This window comes from Crassostrea angulata, chromosome 10 (assembly GCF_025612915.1).
Source record: "Crassostrea angulata isolate pt1a10 chromosome 10, ASM2561291v2, whole genome shotgun sequence".
NCBI classification, from domain to species: Eukaryota; Metazoa; Mollusca; class Bivalvia; order Ostreida; family Ostreidae; genus Magallana; species Magallana angulata.
The window spans coordinates 38,449,076-38,465,798 of record NC_069120.1 but is presented as its reverse complement, the minus strand read 5'-3'; the positions used below and the strand labels follow the sequence as shown (position 1 = coordinate 38,465,798).

General features: G+C 33.3%; 2 protein-coding genes across 6 annotated transcripts in view; one reads left to right on the top strand and one right to left on the bottom strand.

Annotated features, from left to right (window-relative positions):
* Positions 1–13,576, bottom strand: part of LOC128165435 (uncharacterized) — a 75,635-nt gene extending 62,059 nt beyond the window's left edge. For 2 of the 5 annotated variants that reach the window (XM_052829959.1, XM_052829961.1), the window contains exons 1-21: positions 13,316–13,566; positions 11,087–11,155; positions 10,888–10,965; positions 10,469–10,549; positions 9,894–10,027; positions 7,977–8,082; positions 7,711–7,828; positions 7,375–7,472; positions 6,936–7,016; positions 6,662–6,746; positions 6,361–6,462; positions 5,687–5,718; positions 5,438–5,531; positions 4,873–4,964; positions 4,653–4,733; positions 4,020–4,139; positions 2,590–2,769; positions 2,078–2,203; positions 1,655–1,744; positions 1,022–1,136; positions 380–536 (exon numbers count right to left, since the gene is read on the bottom strand). In XM_052829959.1, the coding sequence (XP_052685919.1) occupies positions 380–536; positions 1,022–1,136; positions 1,655–1,744; positions 2,078–2,203; positions 2,590–2,769; positions 4,020–4,139; positions 4,653–4,733; positions 4,873–4,964; positions 5,438–5,531; positions 5,687–5,718; positions 6,361–6,462; positions 6,662–6,746; positions 6,936–7,016; positions 7,375–7,472; positions 7,711–7,828; positions 7,977–8,082; positions 9,894–10,027; positions 10,469–10,549; positions 10,888–10,965; positions 11,087–11,155; positions 13,316–13,351 (2,075 nt within the window). In that variant the 5' untranslated portion in view covers positions 13,352–13,566. Of the gene's footprint in view, positions 1–379; positions 537–1,021; positions 1,137–1,654; positions 1,745–2,077; positions 2,204–2,589; positions 2,770–4,019; positions 4,140–4,652; positions 4,734–4,872; positions 4,965–5,437; positions 5,532–5,686; positions 5,719–6,360; positions 6,463–6,661; positions 6,747–6,935; positions 7,017–7,374; positions 7,473–7,710; positions 7,829–7,976; positions 8,083–9,893; positions 10,028–10,468; positions 10,550–10,887; positions 10,966–11,086; positions 11,156–13,315 lie in introns of all 5 variants that reach the window. The other 3 variants (XM_052829962.1, XM_052829960.1, XM_052829963.1) reach the window with 2 other exon arrangements.
* A 214-nt stretch (positions 13,577–13,790) lies between these two features.
* Positions 13,791–15,337, top strand: LOC128165441 (40S ribosomal protein S2). Its single transcript, XM_052829976.1, has 5 exons — positions 13,791–14,038; positions 14,329–14,436; positions 14,550–14,723; positions 14,888–15,047; positions 15,143–15,337. Exons 1-5 carry the CDS (start codon positions 13,811–13,813, stop codon positions 15,304–15,306), a joined length of 834 nt encoding a protein of 277 aa, XP_052685936.1. The 5' UTR covers positions 13,791–13,810; the 3' UTR covers positions 15,307–15,337.
* The last annotated feature ends 1,386 nt before the right edge of the window (positions 15,338–16,723 follow it).

Sequence of the window (16,723 nt, the reverse complement as noted above, 5' to 3'; positions counted from 1 at the left end):
ATGTCAAAAGCAATATGGATCAATTGAAGTCCTATATGCTTAATTATTACTTATATAGACATTTTTTAAATATGAAATTTAATGCACATTTGCAAGTTCAGAATATCCAAAATAAAATGTTTTGTAAAATTTCAAATAAATCACAATACTGTTGAATCATTAAAATTTGTCAGGTCATTTTTTGTCGGCTGTAAATTTTTCAAAGGATTGTGGGCATGTAATTTAATGGATTTGCTTGAACATATAATGATTAAAGACTGTGTTTTACAATTAGGATGATAATACGTGAGTAAAAGTTACCAACAACAACCACAAAAAATGAACCCCAATGAATTGTAATGATTCCATTGTAAGTTATTTTTAAATATGGTCAACTAACCACACGGGAACCATCAGGGCTGCTATGATGGAGAGGGCTGACCCTCCGATACACATCAGGGGATAGGTCAAGGTCAACAAAATGGAACCCAGCGTGCCCTTGAAGAAATAGTTCCAGATTCTGTTTATGTGTCGTGTGAAGCTTTTACCAAGGAATCCTAGAAAACAGACATACAAATATATGCACCAATTACCGGGTAGATGGGATTTTTCAGCAGGAGTAAAATTTGACATCTTGCTTTGTTAATATTACCATCATGTCTATCATTATGGCAGAATTTTTTTGTTGGTAGATAGAGTGTTCTATGTCATTGTAAAATAGTACTTAGTATAAACTAGAGGGTAAATTATGTGAAAAAAACTTTAGCAATATAACGGTATTCACAAATACTGTGGTAAAACATAAAATACTGGGGTGCATACTAGTTAAGCCAAATACATAATATAGAAAAAATATATCTATAAACATCTTGAAATAAAACGGAATAAATTTACTAAAAATGATAATGTTTACAGCAGTTAAATTTTAAGATGTCATGCAAGAAGAATGACAAAACAAATGTGTCAATGAATTTATCCTGGACATGTATACTCCACCTTATCTTGCCGAATCGTAAAAAGCTGGGCCACTTTAGCTGTTTACCTCTGTCAGGTGCTTCTTCGAACTTCCTGCGGGAGTTAAATACATGGAGCCACAACGCCCGGAACCTGGACACAAAAGTCTCCGTCTTTGAGCTGGTTTTCAGATACAGATTTCCCTGTAAAATAAAACAATACATTACACAACCATAGAGTAAGAACAATGGAAGCATCAATTCAATCAGTCAAATAAAGCTCAGAATTGTAAGGGTGTGCTGCCAGTCAAAGAGAAGGAGTGAGACAGATTTAAAGAAGTTGAAAAGAGACTAGATTAGAACATTTTAACAGGACCTTCGACTTAAATGGGTAGTTGTGTCAATCAGCATTGTAATGAAGGCCTGTCTATTTCATTGTTGGCCATTTATAATCATGGCTCTTTGAAATTGACAAGATTTGTATAATTCTTAAGCTGTACCAACTAATCTGTGTATATTTTGCTTAAAACCAGCGTCATTTTCGTCTTGATTTGACGAAAGAAATAGAGAGTTACATCCTACCAAAAGTCCAAGGTCTTGTTAAAATGGTTCTAACATGAGAATAGTGTAACTTGCTATAAATCTTATCCATTAAAAGCATGCTTATTTCATTAAACAAAATATTTCACATGGTAAATTGAACAAGTGCACTATGTACTTACATCAATCTGACTGAGCTCTATGTCTGGAATGAATGGTTTAATCCAGAACAAAGCCTTTATACTGATGGGGCTGTACCAAGGAATCACAACCTAACAGACAGAAAATGACAAGACCTACACATACATTGTAAATCCAGGAATGGAAACATAGTTTACATGAAGTTGTACTGTATTATGTAAAATATTGATATCTTGAATGTCAAAGACATATTGAAGCAAGTTGGAAGTCACAACTTCTTGTTTTTTTTCCCTTTTGACCATTCATAAGCATAATTACTAGTTGTTGTTTTAAGACCCAGACAGGCAAAAAAACTCAAATGAATATCAAACAGAGCCCTACACATGTGTATTTATTTCAACTGAGTAAAATTACACATTGCCAAAGACAAGCAATGTTTGGGGTTAGGGGACACTGATGCCTACCCCGAGGAAGAAGAGAGAGTTCCAGGACCACGCCCAGGTTCTCTGTAAGTAGTTCCACCACCTCCAGAACGGGTACCTGGATGATGTCATCCTACCATAGTAACGCTCCAAGCTGTATGACACATTCTGTAAAAATCATATCAATGAATCTCTTAATATCTGAAAGAAATGTTCCAAACATTTTTGGGGGTAAAATTTGAATATTTCATGTGCGAAGTATTAGTGTTATATCAAACTTTTGTGTGAATTAGTTCTGTGTAACTGATTTTATACTGAAAGTTGAGTTTTTTGGGCTAAATTTAAAGGCATCATCCCAAAATAAATTCAATTTAAAAAAAAAAAATGCTGCCTTCATTTCATTCAAATAGTCATGATTTAAAATATAAAATAACATAGCAAAAAAATAAAATTTACATATTTTGAAAACTGAACCTGCAGAAAAATAAACTGAAGCAGTATTTAAATGAGAAAAGCTATGAAATTGATAGAATTACAGGTAAACACTATCTTACCACAGGTGTTCTTCCAGGTGGAGGCTCAGTTCGTATGACTTTTGTCTGAATCACAGTTCGCCTTGTTCCTTCAATTTTCGTCACAATATAGTTCTTTGGCAGCCATATTCTTGTCGAGAATGTGTATCGTCTGTTTGGAATTCTCACCTTACTGAGTTCTTTTACCAATACTGCTTCCCTCTGTAAGCAAGTGTTGAAAGATGATTGAAAGTTATATATATATTTATGTAATTTTCTTCAATGCTGTAATTTAGGTGATAAAATTTGGAACATGCTGACTGGTACACATAAATCTTTTGCATTTAAAGGGGAAGGAAAGTCAGGCATATTTTATATATATTAATAAAGTGTTTAAATTCACACTTGGTCTGCTGTTTTGAAAATAAATGCTTGGAGTTAAAGAAATCGTATTTACTAGGGGCTGACATGATGTAGAACTCTTTTGAATTAAAAACAAAACAAGTAATCGACTGAACAAAATTGAAAATGATTATATTTAGGTTCACATATCAATCTAAACAAAGAATACATGTATGCATAAATATATTCATTTCTATTATCTAAATGATAGCTGTTAACACGCTGTCATTCAAAGTTGAAAATGAGCTTGTTTAAATTTTTATTCCTAGTCAAGTTCTTCTCTAACTGAAGTATGTTATCATTGTAACAGGGATGTTTATAATACATTCCCTAAAGCCCTACAATTTCTATGACATTTGGCACCTGTTAAAGTTTCCACAACTACGCAGAGATTCCTCCGACACTATCCTCCACTTTTAGATTTTAACAAACATGCTCTGACGTTGGTTTGTAATTTAGTGGAAAATCAAAGGTAAAAGAACCGTCTCAATTTGATATTATTTCAAATTTGTCATTTAGAACAATTACCATGATTTGCTGATACTGATGCTATGCTGATAAAACATACTGGAATAGATGGTGTGAGGTCATAGATTAAAGTTCAATGGCAGCTTCCATAGTAGCAGGAAATTTAAATTGAGCATTTGATTTTCTTGATTTATTCATTGTTCCAGGGTTTTTAAAGAAAATAAATATAGTTTACAATAATAGTAGATGATAATCAATTATTGACTTATTTTACAACATATTTATAGTTTCCTTCCCTTTCAATCTTTATTTCACAAATCTAACAGTATCCATTTTTCTAAAAGTTCAACAAAAATTTTATTTTTTTTCATATACATGATTGTGTCTGACTGTATTTAAATATATTAAGAATGAATTCAAGCTAGTTAAGCCCTTATAATGTGGATTGCTTTTATATCAGTTGATAGGAAAGAAGAGGGGGTGTTGTTACAGTATTTAAATACATGTACTTGTAAATATGCATATTTTGTACTGTACAAAGCATATTAAGAAATAATTGAAACAATTAACATCGTTTCTATCCTAAGAATTAATGGTTTTACCTCCTTGATAAAGTTGAGGTCTCTCTTGAGGAAGTAGGCCGTTTGGTTCAGACCCTGCTGTTCACACAGAGTAATGGCCTCCTCGTGAGCCGACCACAGGTTCTGGGCAATGAAATCCTCCTACACAGACAATTTTTTTATTGATCAGATTAGTTTTATTGAGAAAAACCAAAAGTAAAATTACATCTTCTGAACAAACTCTCTAAAATAATCAACAATTATATGGATGAAATATCATGTTAATAAGTTAATGAGGGAAAAATATTATTTAATAGCTGTGGATTATATACACACATATTAAGATGAACATATCTTAAAAATTTATTAAACAAAGTAATTTTAATTAAATGGCAAATAAAATTGAATGAATGCCTTATAAAAGTGCATTATCTTCATTTTTAATAATTGCATTAGTAAATATAAAGGAAATGAACATAATGTATATGTTCAGCATTTTAATAAATAGGTCAACTTTTACAATATACAGTTTTAAAACAGACATTTGTCATACCATACCTTAAACCAGCTTTTTTGTCCAAGTGCAAGAAATAATTGTTTGGCTAAGAAATACATGTAAATCTCATTTGCAAAAAATTTTATTCAAAAAGCAGTTCTACATGTATATCATCTTACTTCAAATCTTGCAATCTGTTCATTGACCCATGCCACAATCCTTGACTTCACAGGGTAAGTTTGCTTCAGATGATCCTTCAACTTAAAAATTAAAATCAATGAATAATCAGTCTGGGGTTTTCTTTCAAATTTTTCCATTAAAATTTCATTATTAATTTTTATATATATATCTCCTCTGTCCGAAACTGATAGAGCTTTGATGGGTGCTGTTGTCCATTACCCTCTGTTTATGTGTTGTCAGCTTGTCTTTCACATTGCTGACTGCCTTCTTCATAGCTATCACTGATTTGGCTTGAGCCACTAGGAGAAGACCTGCAAAAAAAATCCAAATTTTTCCACAATTGTTTTCTTTCAAAACTCCTTATTTGCTGCTTTTTTTTAATTTATCACCGCGCAAAGTTTTTACGATGCCAATATAAGTACAATGTATGAGCAATGGTGGTGTTTTGCAGAGAAGATGATAATGTGGTATGAGTAATGACTAAATATGATTTGTGGATAATGTGGTGAACACAGTTTAGATGCGAGACGCATTTCATTGCAAAATTTTGGTTTCATCTCAATTCCAAACAAATCCCTATACATTATTGTTTGTATCTTCATTTATTTAAAGTCACCAAAAAAAATTAAATAAAATACCCCCGAATTAATTTCCCTATTTTGAAATCGAAACAAAAAAAAACCCATTTATACAATGAGACATTTTGTGATTCCAAAGATGATGATAGCGGTAGTAGGGTCATCACAACATGATGACTGTGATGATCTGAGATTCTTATACTCACCAATTCCTGGCTGTAAGTTCTCCAGCTCTGTATTCGTCGAGATTGCACTGAACACTCTGTCTAAGTACTCCTTCATTATTGCATCATTGATTTTCTGAAAAATCACAAAATACCTTCTGAAATTACAAATACCTTCTGAACAATATTTCATACAACAATGTGAATGGGAAAAAAAATCAACATTTGAATTTGAAAAGTGTTCTTTAAATAAATATCCCTTAAAATGTTGAATTACAAATTAGTACACACCTCAGAAATTTCTTCATTTGAAAGCCCTTGACCTGTGATAAAAAAAAATCATCAATTGCATGAAATTACTGGTACTTTGATACAGTATTCATATAGAGTTATTTTCATAATGATTCATCCTGTTTTAAAAAATAATTGAGCTAACTGAAAATGTGTCCCATTCTAAGACAAAATTATCCATGTTAAATAAACAGCTATAACACTGTCCATGGTGAAACTTAATGAGGCTAAATAGTAAATATATTTCAAAGTGTGTCTGAGAAAATATATCACAAGGTGAAAATAACTCTGTGTAAGTATATGACTGTTAAATACAAACAACCAAATTCCCTTTTTCTGATACAGTAAATTTTACAGAATATTCAGGATCACCCCACTGTGGATTTCATAATTCAAAACAAAGCTCTCTGAAGCTGAAGACATACATGTAGCACACAATAAACAACATTTGTTTCAGATGCGTTTTCAAAGTCTTCCTTTGAAATGGTTTTTGAGAAACTGAATATTATGAGCTGGACCATGTCCTGTTGCCTGGAGCACATCATCAGATCAAATTTTTATGTTTGGCATCTCCTTTGATCTGATGATCGGTGCCAGGAAACAAAAATATATTCCAGCTCTTGGGGTCAAGTTCTTGTAGTGATAATATATCTGTATACAATAGCTTCACTAACCCTGCAGGTCTCTCATCATCTTTTGTCTGTATTGCACATGCCAGCCTCTGGCTCCTCTCTCTAGAATACTGCCCAGTATGGGAAGGCAGTTGTTGATCAGATCTGGAACAAAAACAGCAAAGATAATATGGTTAAGAGTCTTAAATAAATAATGCCAAATCCAATGGAATTCAAAATTTTCAAAGCCATTTTTTGCAAACATGTTCTTTTTATTAATGCTATCAGAGGAATCAAACATGTAACTATAGCAGCATTGTTATTGTGGTTTTCAAAATATAATTTCATCTTATGTTACACCTACCTTTATTAAATAATCTCAGATCAATTTCTTGTCCACCTGGGGTCTGATAAATATATGGGACAGGAGGAGGCCTCAATGCAGCTGTCTGTATAACAAAGAGAGGAGATCTACTGTATCAGCAGCAACTTTCCAATATTTTGAAACCATGACCAAGTTAAATTTATCATTACCTGTAGCTATTGACTTGTAAAACCTTTCAGGATTATTTCATTATTCTTTGCTCTAAAAAGCGAGCGAATGAAAACCTTATTTTCAAAGAATAAAATGAGCTCACCTGATAATTCTTTGACTGGAGCTTTTCACACATGGTTTTTACATAGGTACAGAATTTGTCCAAGGTGCTTTTGTACTTAGGCTACAAATAAATAAATTTGTTGTTTTTAAAGAGAAAAATGTGTAGATACATCTATTTGTGAAAGATTCAACTTATCCAAAATAGTATGCAGCACCTGAATAACATTTACACTTCTATTAAAGCTGACAGTCTTTCCTATTTCACATTTTTGTAAACATATTACATTTAGCGTGTCTGATATTTGGCCTAAATTGCCTTTTCAACAAATTAGTATGGATATGAATAAGCATATTTCTGAATGAACTGATTTCCATACATATTTGCAAAGTATTAAGTGAAGTACTTGTTTTAGCGGGAGCCTCTTTCCACAAAAAATGCTGAATAGAATACACAGCTAAATGTAAAAATTTTACAGTACCTTGATATCCAGTTCTGCTACAAGGTGCTTCATGTGTTCATCTTGTATTTTGGACTGTAAATCTCCTGGACTTGTAGAAGGCATTCCAATCAGTATATCTGCCAAAATTTGTAATATTGTAATATCTTAAACTCATGTATATTCTTCTTTTTTTCCAAAAGCAAAACTGTAATATTGAAAACTGCTTGCTTATCTATTTCTACAATGATTCTGAATAATGCATACTGAACAAGATAAAAAACTATAGCATTTGTGTAAATGTTAATAACACTGGTCGTTGGTGTTTTATACTTGTAAAGGACTTCTCATTTTATTCAAAATTCTGACAAAGCCTACCAAGAATCAGCCACAGGCCTCGACCCATCTCCCTGGCCGACTTCGTCAGACTGAAGAAATGGGAGCTGAATCTGTTCCTAGCAGTGATGATCATCAGTCGTAGAGATATGGCTGCATCCTGTTATACAAGTAAATATTCACAACATACTTCTTAAAGAAATTCTATGAGTGTTATCAGCAATCACCACTAACAATAAATTTACAAAATCAAGTACTAATAATATTCTAATTCAATAAAAATAGAGCAATTCCATAGTTGCACTTACATCCAGCAAGGTGTTATGAGCTCTGAGTGAGCCTTTCTGCAGCAGCTGAGTAAGCCTCCATTTGTGAACTTGTCCTGGAAAGTTCAAGCTATCCACATCAAACTCTCTGCAATGGGAAAGAAATGTGTATGGTAAATCACTAAATAAACAACACAAAGCAGAGGAAAAGTAATTAAAGAAAAACAATATTCTCTGACTGATTTTTAAGTAATGATGTTGGATATTAAACAGTTAGACTATACCTTACTAATTTATCTCTCCTTCTCTATCTCTTTCTCTCTCACTCTCTCAGGGAAGGGATTTGTCTATAGACTTAACTTTATTATTCATACAGTTGTAACCATACATACTGTATGAGGGTCAATCAAAAAATACGAAGACAATGTGGCTGTCTATCATATATTTTTCATGAAAGTCATACTTAACAGATTAATCTGTGCACCAACACTTATGTTATTGATATGCAAAGTTTTAGTCCATTTGATGACACTATTACTTATTAGGTTTGTTACTGGCTGTTTAAAGAAATTTGTGGGGTCGGTAAAGTCCATAGAAGGCGAGGCGGAGCCGAGCCTTCTATGGACTTTACCGACCCCACAAATTTCTTTAAACAGCCAGTAACAAACCTAATAAGTGTTTTGTTTTGTCGAGGACCTAAAGTTTGATATGTAAACAAACGTTTGTGTAGAAAATCAGTTCAAATAACGTTACGTCCGCCATGTTGCCCTATAAATTTTGACGCTTGCCTTTTAAAGAAATTTGTAAGGCAGCCACGTGACGCGTTTCATCCAATGACGTCGCGACATTCTAGTCCGAGGCAAAACAAAGTATTTTTATTACCCCTTTTTAAAAACAACATGTTTTGTCACCACGGCGCACGGTAACGTTCAAAACATGATGTCAAAATAAAACACGCACAGTTTATAGATATTCCCCATCTTTATATCGCGCTAAGTCTCTTGTGCCTTTGTCCTTATAATTTAAAATGGCACTGAACCACTTAACATCTTATTTTCACACATTTATTCAAGAATCATATGTAAATTCTTCATATTTTTCATTTTCTAACCGTGTATCTTTTAGTGTACAGTAGGGATAACCCTGAACGTCGGTTGACGTTCCTTATTTTTTGACCAAATATTTACAGATATTTTACTCTCTTTCGGACTGTTTTATATTCAAAATACAATTACCACCACCCCCAAAAAATTTATTACAGTTAAACACAAACTTGCAAATAATTGTTGCCTTATCTTTTTCACCACTGAGCATTTTCATAGCTTGTATCGGCTTTTTTGTGAGTTAAATCTATTTTGTTTGTACTTCTCGTTGCGCCGTGACGTCCGGCGACGTCGATGTTTTTAGTCAGTTCTAAAGAGGACTGTCTGTCTTAAGTTACTAATATCTGTTTGACAAAACAATATATCCTGTCATTATTTGGTATATAGAATACCATGACTATACTTAATTTGAGGTTTCAATGTTATTTGGTTTTGAGCCCTATTTAAAGAGATATTACGTTTAACATTATATGGTTTATTGTTGACATAACACAAATCTTGAACGTGCGCCGTGACCTTATTTTTTCAGGATTAGATTCTAAATAATTCTTAGAAATATAGGAATTTTTTAATTTTTTTTTCTTGCAGATTGTTTGAACCTATTGCTAAATTATGTCTACCAAATTTAGTAATGATATGACGTTAAGTAACATAGCTATGACAAAAGTCTTCGTATTTTTTGATTGACCCTCGTACTTTAAACACTTTAAAATTGCCATGACTTTATATTAAATGGAGAAAATCACAAGATACTGTAAATCTCTCTCTCTCTCTCTCTCTCTCTCTCTCTCTCTCTCTCTCTCTCTCTGAGATATTGACTTTTTATTCCATTTGTTATAGCTTTGTCTGTAATTACCCCTTATCCCAGATGGCATCCAGTTGTTTCTTGGACAGCTTTTTTAGGCCACCCTCAGGAGTCATCCCTACTTCCTCCAGCTCATCAAAAACAGGGGCCTTAAACAGGTCCTTAAATATTTGGGAGTTTATTTCCTGCAAATTGATAAACGGAAAAGAAGTATTTTATTGTCAACATTTTATAATTATGTACAAGTATTTACAATTCTGGTTCAAACAGTTCATAATTGAGATTAGTCAAAGTGAAAATATCATTTAATTTTTTTTTAAATAAAATACAATTCCATCAGCTTTGATGTAAGATTTTTGATATTATTTAAAAAGTTTAAGTCTTTTCTCAGTTTATGGTAATTAATGTAAAGCAGAAATCATCGTCGGACAGTAAGCGTGACAATGAGCAGAAATTTTCCATGTGCTGAAATTTTTTTGTTTGTAATTATTAATGATATTGTCTGGTTAAAATTCAGAAGTTTCATAAAATTTAAATGTGAAGTGAATTTCCGTTAAATTTCATGTGAATGTTCTTTTCACATGTAATGCACATGAGGCACATGCAAGTGACTGAATGAAACATACTTCTTCATTCATGATGTCTGTAACTGATGGAGGCAGTACTATTGGAAACTCACTCCAATGAAACAGCATTGATTCAGCCAGCTGTTAAAGAAGATGCATATCTATTTAGGACATGTTCTTTACATTATAATTACGGAAATTCATAATTTAACATCAGGCATCGATTTCCATGTAAAATCAAAAGCAGTATTCCTCACAATTTTACTTTTCTGACAATTGTTAAATGTATGATATCAAAACGATAGTTGCCGCTCTCAAACTTAAATTCTTGCAATACAAAGCGACAAAATCATGAAATCCATTGAGTACTTGCTTTAAAAAAGGAGTCCTTCATATTACATATAATACATATCCATTCTGTAATGCAAACAATTCTCTAAAGGTGAGGTGACATAGATGATTCACAAACAAGGTTTCACCTTTTTTATTTCTTTCATGACATCTGCCATGTCTGTTGGCACAGTGCTCAGATCCAATGGGAAATTCAGGGGCTTCATCTAAGAAGGAAACAATCAGAAGAAAACAATTCAGCTGCCAAATCTTCCATGAAACAAAGCAATCTTTGAGAGAGAAAAAAGGGAGTTACAGCTTTAAAATGTAAAAAGATCTTCATGTCACCTTTGCCGTTTTCCCAGTAACTGCTCTGTCATCTGGCGAGGCCATGATTTTAGTCTTCTGTGGTTGTTTCTGAATTATACATCAATGTTGTTATAACAAACTTATTATAAATAAGTTTAAACTGAAAAAAATCAGAAGTTTTATGCTTCACATTTATAGCTCCAATATATCTTTTTAATGAATTATCATATTTACAAAGATCATAAACATAGCTAGCAAGCTTCTATGCATGCTGATTTTCTTCAATGAACATACAAATAATGAACAAACAAAAGAACATACAAATAAGAAAAAGTCATTGATGCCCTAATGCATTGGCATTTGTAAATAAAAATTCTTGAAAACTTTAAACAAAGTTCAATAAATGATTATATTATCATATCTAATGAGTTGTCTCTATATATAAAGTATATTTATGACATCCATTGAATGGTCTGTCAGTGTAATGTCCAAACACGTCTTTAAATGAATCCTGATCAAGAAAGCCTTTGCTTGTCAATCATTAGCTGCAGCACTGTAGCTCTATAAGAATGTTTGGGTCAATACACTATAGAGCTAAAGTTTGTACCGGTAGATATAAAAATCTGACAACTTACCCTGCACAAAATGTTTGGCTAATTTTGGACTTATTAACCTTATTTCCTTACATGTTACATCTTCTGTAGAAACAATTGATTTCAAATTACTCATCAGATGATAATCTCAATTTTCCTGTAAAGTTAATTGAAGTAGTTTGTTTACAGGTAAAAAAGGAAGATTCTCAATCGTAAATCTGCATTTACAGTAAATTCAACACTTTTCACCATTGTTGAGGGTATTTAAAAGATAGTTTGAGGCAATTAAAAAAACAAGAACTTTAAAAAATTGGAAAAAAAGTGTTTTCTGCAGAATGTGTTACAAAATGAGGTCAAAAAGTCCACAGCCAAAACATTTTTTGCATATTGGTAAGTGGAACTGTAGTCCTGTACAGAAGATATGGCCATCAAAGCTTCAGTGTGCGTAAATAACGGTAGACCGATAGACAAAATATATAAAAAATAGGCCCAGTCTACAGTAACTCGAATATTTGTAGACCAACGCAGCCTGTCGTCTAGTCGATTGAACGTTATACTCAATACATTTTTAAATACATTGCGATCAGAAGCAGAATGTAATTGCAATGTGCTATTTAAAAGTCAAAAACAATATTCAGAGCATCTCATTTTTTGACAAACTGAAGTAATCACAAGATGCTAGACCTGGGGAAAAAAAACCCGGATAGTCATGCACCATTCTACTTTTTGCATTTGTGAACCCAGACTGCACACCTGGAATTCATGACCAACGTTCAGTTTTCCTTACGTTGTCTTAGATTCTGCGCTTTTGTTTCCTTTTGTATCGTGCTATCTACAGTATTCAAGGGGATAGGGTATTTTATATATCTATTTTCCTTTCATTTATCTGAGTTTATTTGATTGGTATTACAAAATAATCATTACAAGGAAATGTCATTGTGTGTGAGTTTAGAGCCAGGCACCCTTCACCATGTCCTTTAGGAAGAGTTCCTATTGTGTTAATAAGTACCAGGTTATTTCACCACGTTCACCCTGAATAAAATTACGATACAAATAAAGAATAATATTTGTTGTTGTTTTTGGTGTATAGGAAATCAGTCAGGTCTATAGATTTTGAAAATGTTGTAGACCGATTGTCTATAGTACAAAAAAGTTAGTTTTGCACACTGAAGCTTTACCTATAGGTAACATGTATATGTGTTTAAAGATCATTTTAGATATTACAAACTTCACCTAATTATACTTAATTTTTCTTTAAAAAAAAATCTACCACTAATTATAACGAACAAAATTTTAAAATTGTGGATGAAGATGGAAAATTTTCTTGAGAAATAATATTCACAGGATAAAGTCATTTATGCAACTTTGTTCTCCTTTCTGTCTTCTTCAAATTATTAGAAGCATTCTAAATTTTAAGGATATTGTCAGCATCGAAAATGGTGTGATATTGTAGACTGAAAAAATACTTTTGCATAATGATTTTTTTTTTAATTTGACATTCCAGGGACGTATATAGAGAATACATGTATAGTAAATACGTCCCTGGCATTCCGTTCAAATAGCTAAAACGAGTTTTAACACCTGCATGTTATTTGTCTCTTTCGCATTTATAAAGTTAACTCTTATTTGCAGAGATACCAAAGCGTATACATAGGCTATTTAATTCTGTTCACACCTGTACACTTCCATGCAGTAACATTTTGGACTGCATTCAGTTTGGAAACACTTTCTACGGCTAAGCTACAAGGAAAAGTTTAAAATCGAAACTAAAACTCACTGAGCAAAAAAAATACGTTGAAGTTCACTGCATATTTAATCTTTGAATGGAATCTCTTTTGCAAACATCTTTTAAAAAATTGCTATCCTATCTATCCTGCTTCCGAAGTGAAAGAAGATGCAATTCTCGCAAGATGCACGAGATTTGCGAAACTTCAGCGAGAACAAACCAACTTCCGGTCTTTCCAATAAAAATCACGTTAGTAAACAGTCGTGTGTTTCTAAAATCCAACCGATATCACAATAATCATAGACATAATAACATTAACACTTTCTTTAAATGAAAAATGACGATTAACAATATCATTTTTAACTTATTTTAATGTATATTTTGCATGATAAAGTCAGAAATCGGTAAACTTTTACATAAAATTCATCGCTAAAATTTACAGCAATGGCGGACGCAGCACCAGCCGGTGGTAGAGGAGGTTTCCGGGGTGGATTCGGCTCTGGTGGTAGAGGCCGAGGCAGGGGACGCGGTCGTGGACGAGGCCGTGGAAGGGGGCGTGGTGCCAAGGAGGGAGAGAAGGAGTGGATGCCAGTGACTAAACTTGGCAGGCTTGTGAAAGACCAGAAAATCAAATCATTACAAGAAATCTACCTTTTCTCCTTGCCAATTAAGGTTCAAATTCCCAGAGCTTTGCAATTAAAAGAATCATATTTTTAAGGAATGTTATAAATTTTGATGTGTAATACTGTAAAGAATTGGAGTATGTCCTGTCTATGGTTCATGTAAAAAAAAAAAGTAGTTAAATGATTTGGTACTTGGTAGACAAATATCTATATATACTTGAATCATTCTGCAATTTCTGTTTATTTCACTAATGTAAAATGATTTTACAAATTATGCATAAATTTTTGTCCATAAAAATTTTTATGTAATATTTTCTTTTTTGATAATGTAATTTGTAGGAGTTTGAGATCATTGATTATTTCCTTGGACCATCTCTGAAGGATGAAGTTTTGAAAATCATGCCTGTGCAGAAACAGACACGGGCTGGTCAAAGAACCAGATTCAAGGTAAATAAATCCTCTTGTTTAAGTTTCTATGATAAATTGCATTAGACATGTTACATTTAAAAAGCTTTAGAAATGTGTTATTATTCAGGTTGTAATTTACTTTCCTTTTTCAGGCTTTTGTCGCCATCGGAGACCACGATGGACACGTAGGTTTGGGAGTTAAATGTTCCAAGGAAGTAGCCACAGCTATCCGAGGCGCCATCATTCTGGCTAAGCTAACAGTCATCCCTGTACGCAGAGGGTATTGGGGTAACAAGATCGGAAAACCCCACACTGTACCTTGCAAGGTAAAATACTTATCTGCTGAATCCTTATTTTAGAAAGTATTAAAAACATGCAAAGGCAAGCTTTCATTTTTCTTAAGGGGTGGTTTTAGATTTAACAGTTTTGTATTCTACAAAGAAATGCAGCCTTTTTATCTGTAGTCCTGTTATTTAATGTTTTGGTCTAGGTGACAGGAAAATGTGGCAGTGTTGTGGTGAGGTTGATCCCTGCACCCAGAGGTACTGGTATTGTCAGTGCTCCTGTACCCAAGAAACTGCTACAGATGGCTGGAATTGATGATTGCTACACCTGTGCCAGGGGATGTACTGCTACGCTTGGCAACTTTGGTATGAAGGAATATTTGCATTTTACTTTTTAGACATTTGTATATGAATTGATGCAAAATGAAAAGGTTATTTGAATGACCTTTGGTTTTTTGTAGCAAAAGCAACATACGCTGCCATTGCCAACACTTATTCTTACTTGACCCCTGACCTGTGGAAGGAGACCGCCTTCACCAAGTCTCCATACCAGGAGTTCACTGATTACCTGGCCAAGAACCACACCCGCCAGCCCGGACAGAGACAGGAGCAGAAGGTGTACTAAGCATTGAAATAAAGGCTTATAAACACTGTTACCATTGTTTGTGAATATTTTGAATTAACTCACTGACAGACATCTTTTAAATATGAAAGATATCATACCTGTGCTCTATGTAGAGCAAAGAGCAAGGACACAGAAGCAAAACTGATACATGTACCATTATACTGCACTATTTCGTTACCTTCACGACTTTTGGTGCACTTAATTGAAAAATTTCGCTATTTCATAATTGATCCATTGCATGGCATTTATGCCCTGACTATAGCTGTACATCCTAGTAGGTATTTATATATTTATACAAACTAATATTTTGTGTGTTATAAATCTAGTCCCAACACATCATTTTTTGCCATTTTCCATTGACTCTTTAATCTAGTTCACAATTTTAGGCTAAAATTATTTGTTTGATGTACTCCGACCGACCCATTAAAATTGCCCCAACCCATTAATTATTTTGAATTTTTCATTTCATATTAAAACGCGCTTAGATTATGTTTTTGAATCAATAAACATTGAATTTGTTTAGCTTTCTCGGTATAGAAAAAACAGCTTGATTATCAATATCCAAGAATTTTTTGTTCAAAAAGACAAAAAAGGTCAACCCACCACGAAAAATTGGGTTTGAGTACATCAAACATAAACATTATTAATGCCGGTGTAATGAATAGTAATGACTGATTTGCTGCATCTTCCAAAGTCAAGGGTTTCTGATCCGATCAGCTCTACATAAACTATGTAGTTTGTATGTCTATGTAGTGTCTATGTCTATGTAGAGCGGAGCGGATCAGAAACCCTTGACTGGGGAAGATGCCCTTGTTGAAGAATAATTGGATTTTTCTGAAGAAAAAAGACCCAGGGGTTATTTTTCTTCATGGTAAACATGAAGAAAATTGACCTACGTAGAAAAATGACCCCCTCTGTAAACGAGTAAAAAATGGTTACCTCGTATCCAAGATACGCCTTTGAAATTACTTACTCTGTTCAACTGATTTTGAAGTTATAAACACGGAACTTGTAAATCCCTGTATATAGTTTTTCATATCCGTAGTAAACACGCGCAAAACACTATTACATTGCCACAAATTGATTGTTAACAGTAACGTCACTTCTCTCATTGACATATGGCGGGAAATGACGCAAATAAGGAAAACCAAATTCATACACAATGAGGACATTGTTTGATAATTAACGAACAATAATCATGAAAGAATAATTGGGGTCACTTTACTTCATGTACAGTTTGCTCGTTTTATGAAAATGACACTTATTCTTCATGCAAAAGGGTCATTTTTCGACCGTGGGGTCATTTTTCTGCGTAGAATAATGACCCCCCCCCCGGTCATTATTCTATTGGGGTCATTATTCTACGTTACACCGGCCTTACTTTGTAATTTTATCTTTTCCGCATGCGCGGTTCTAG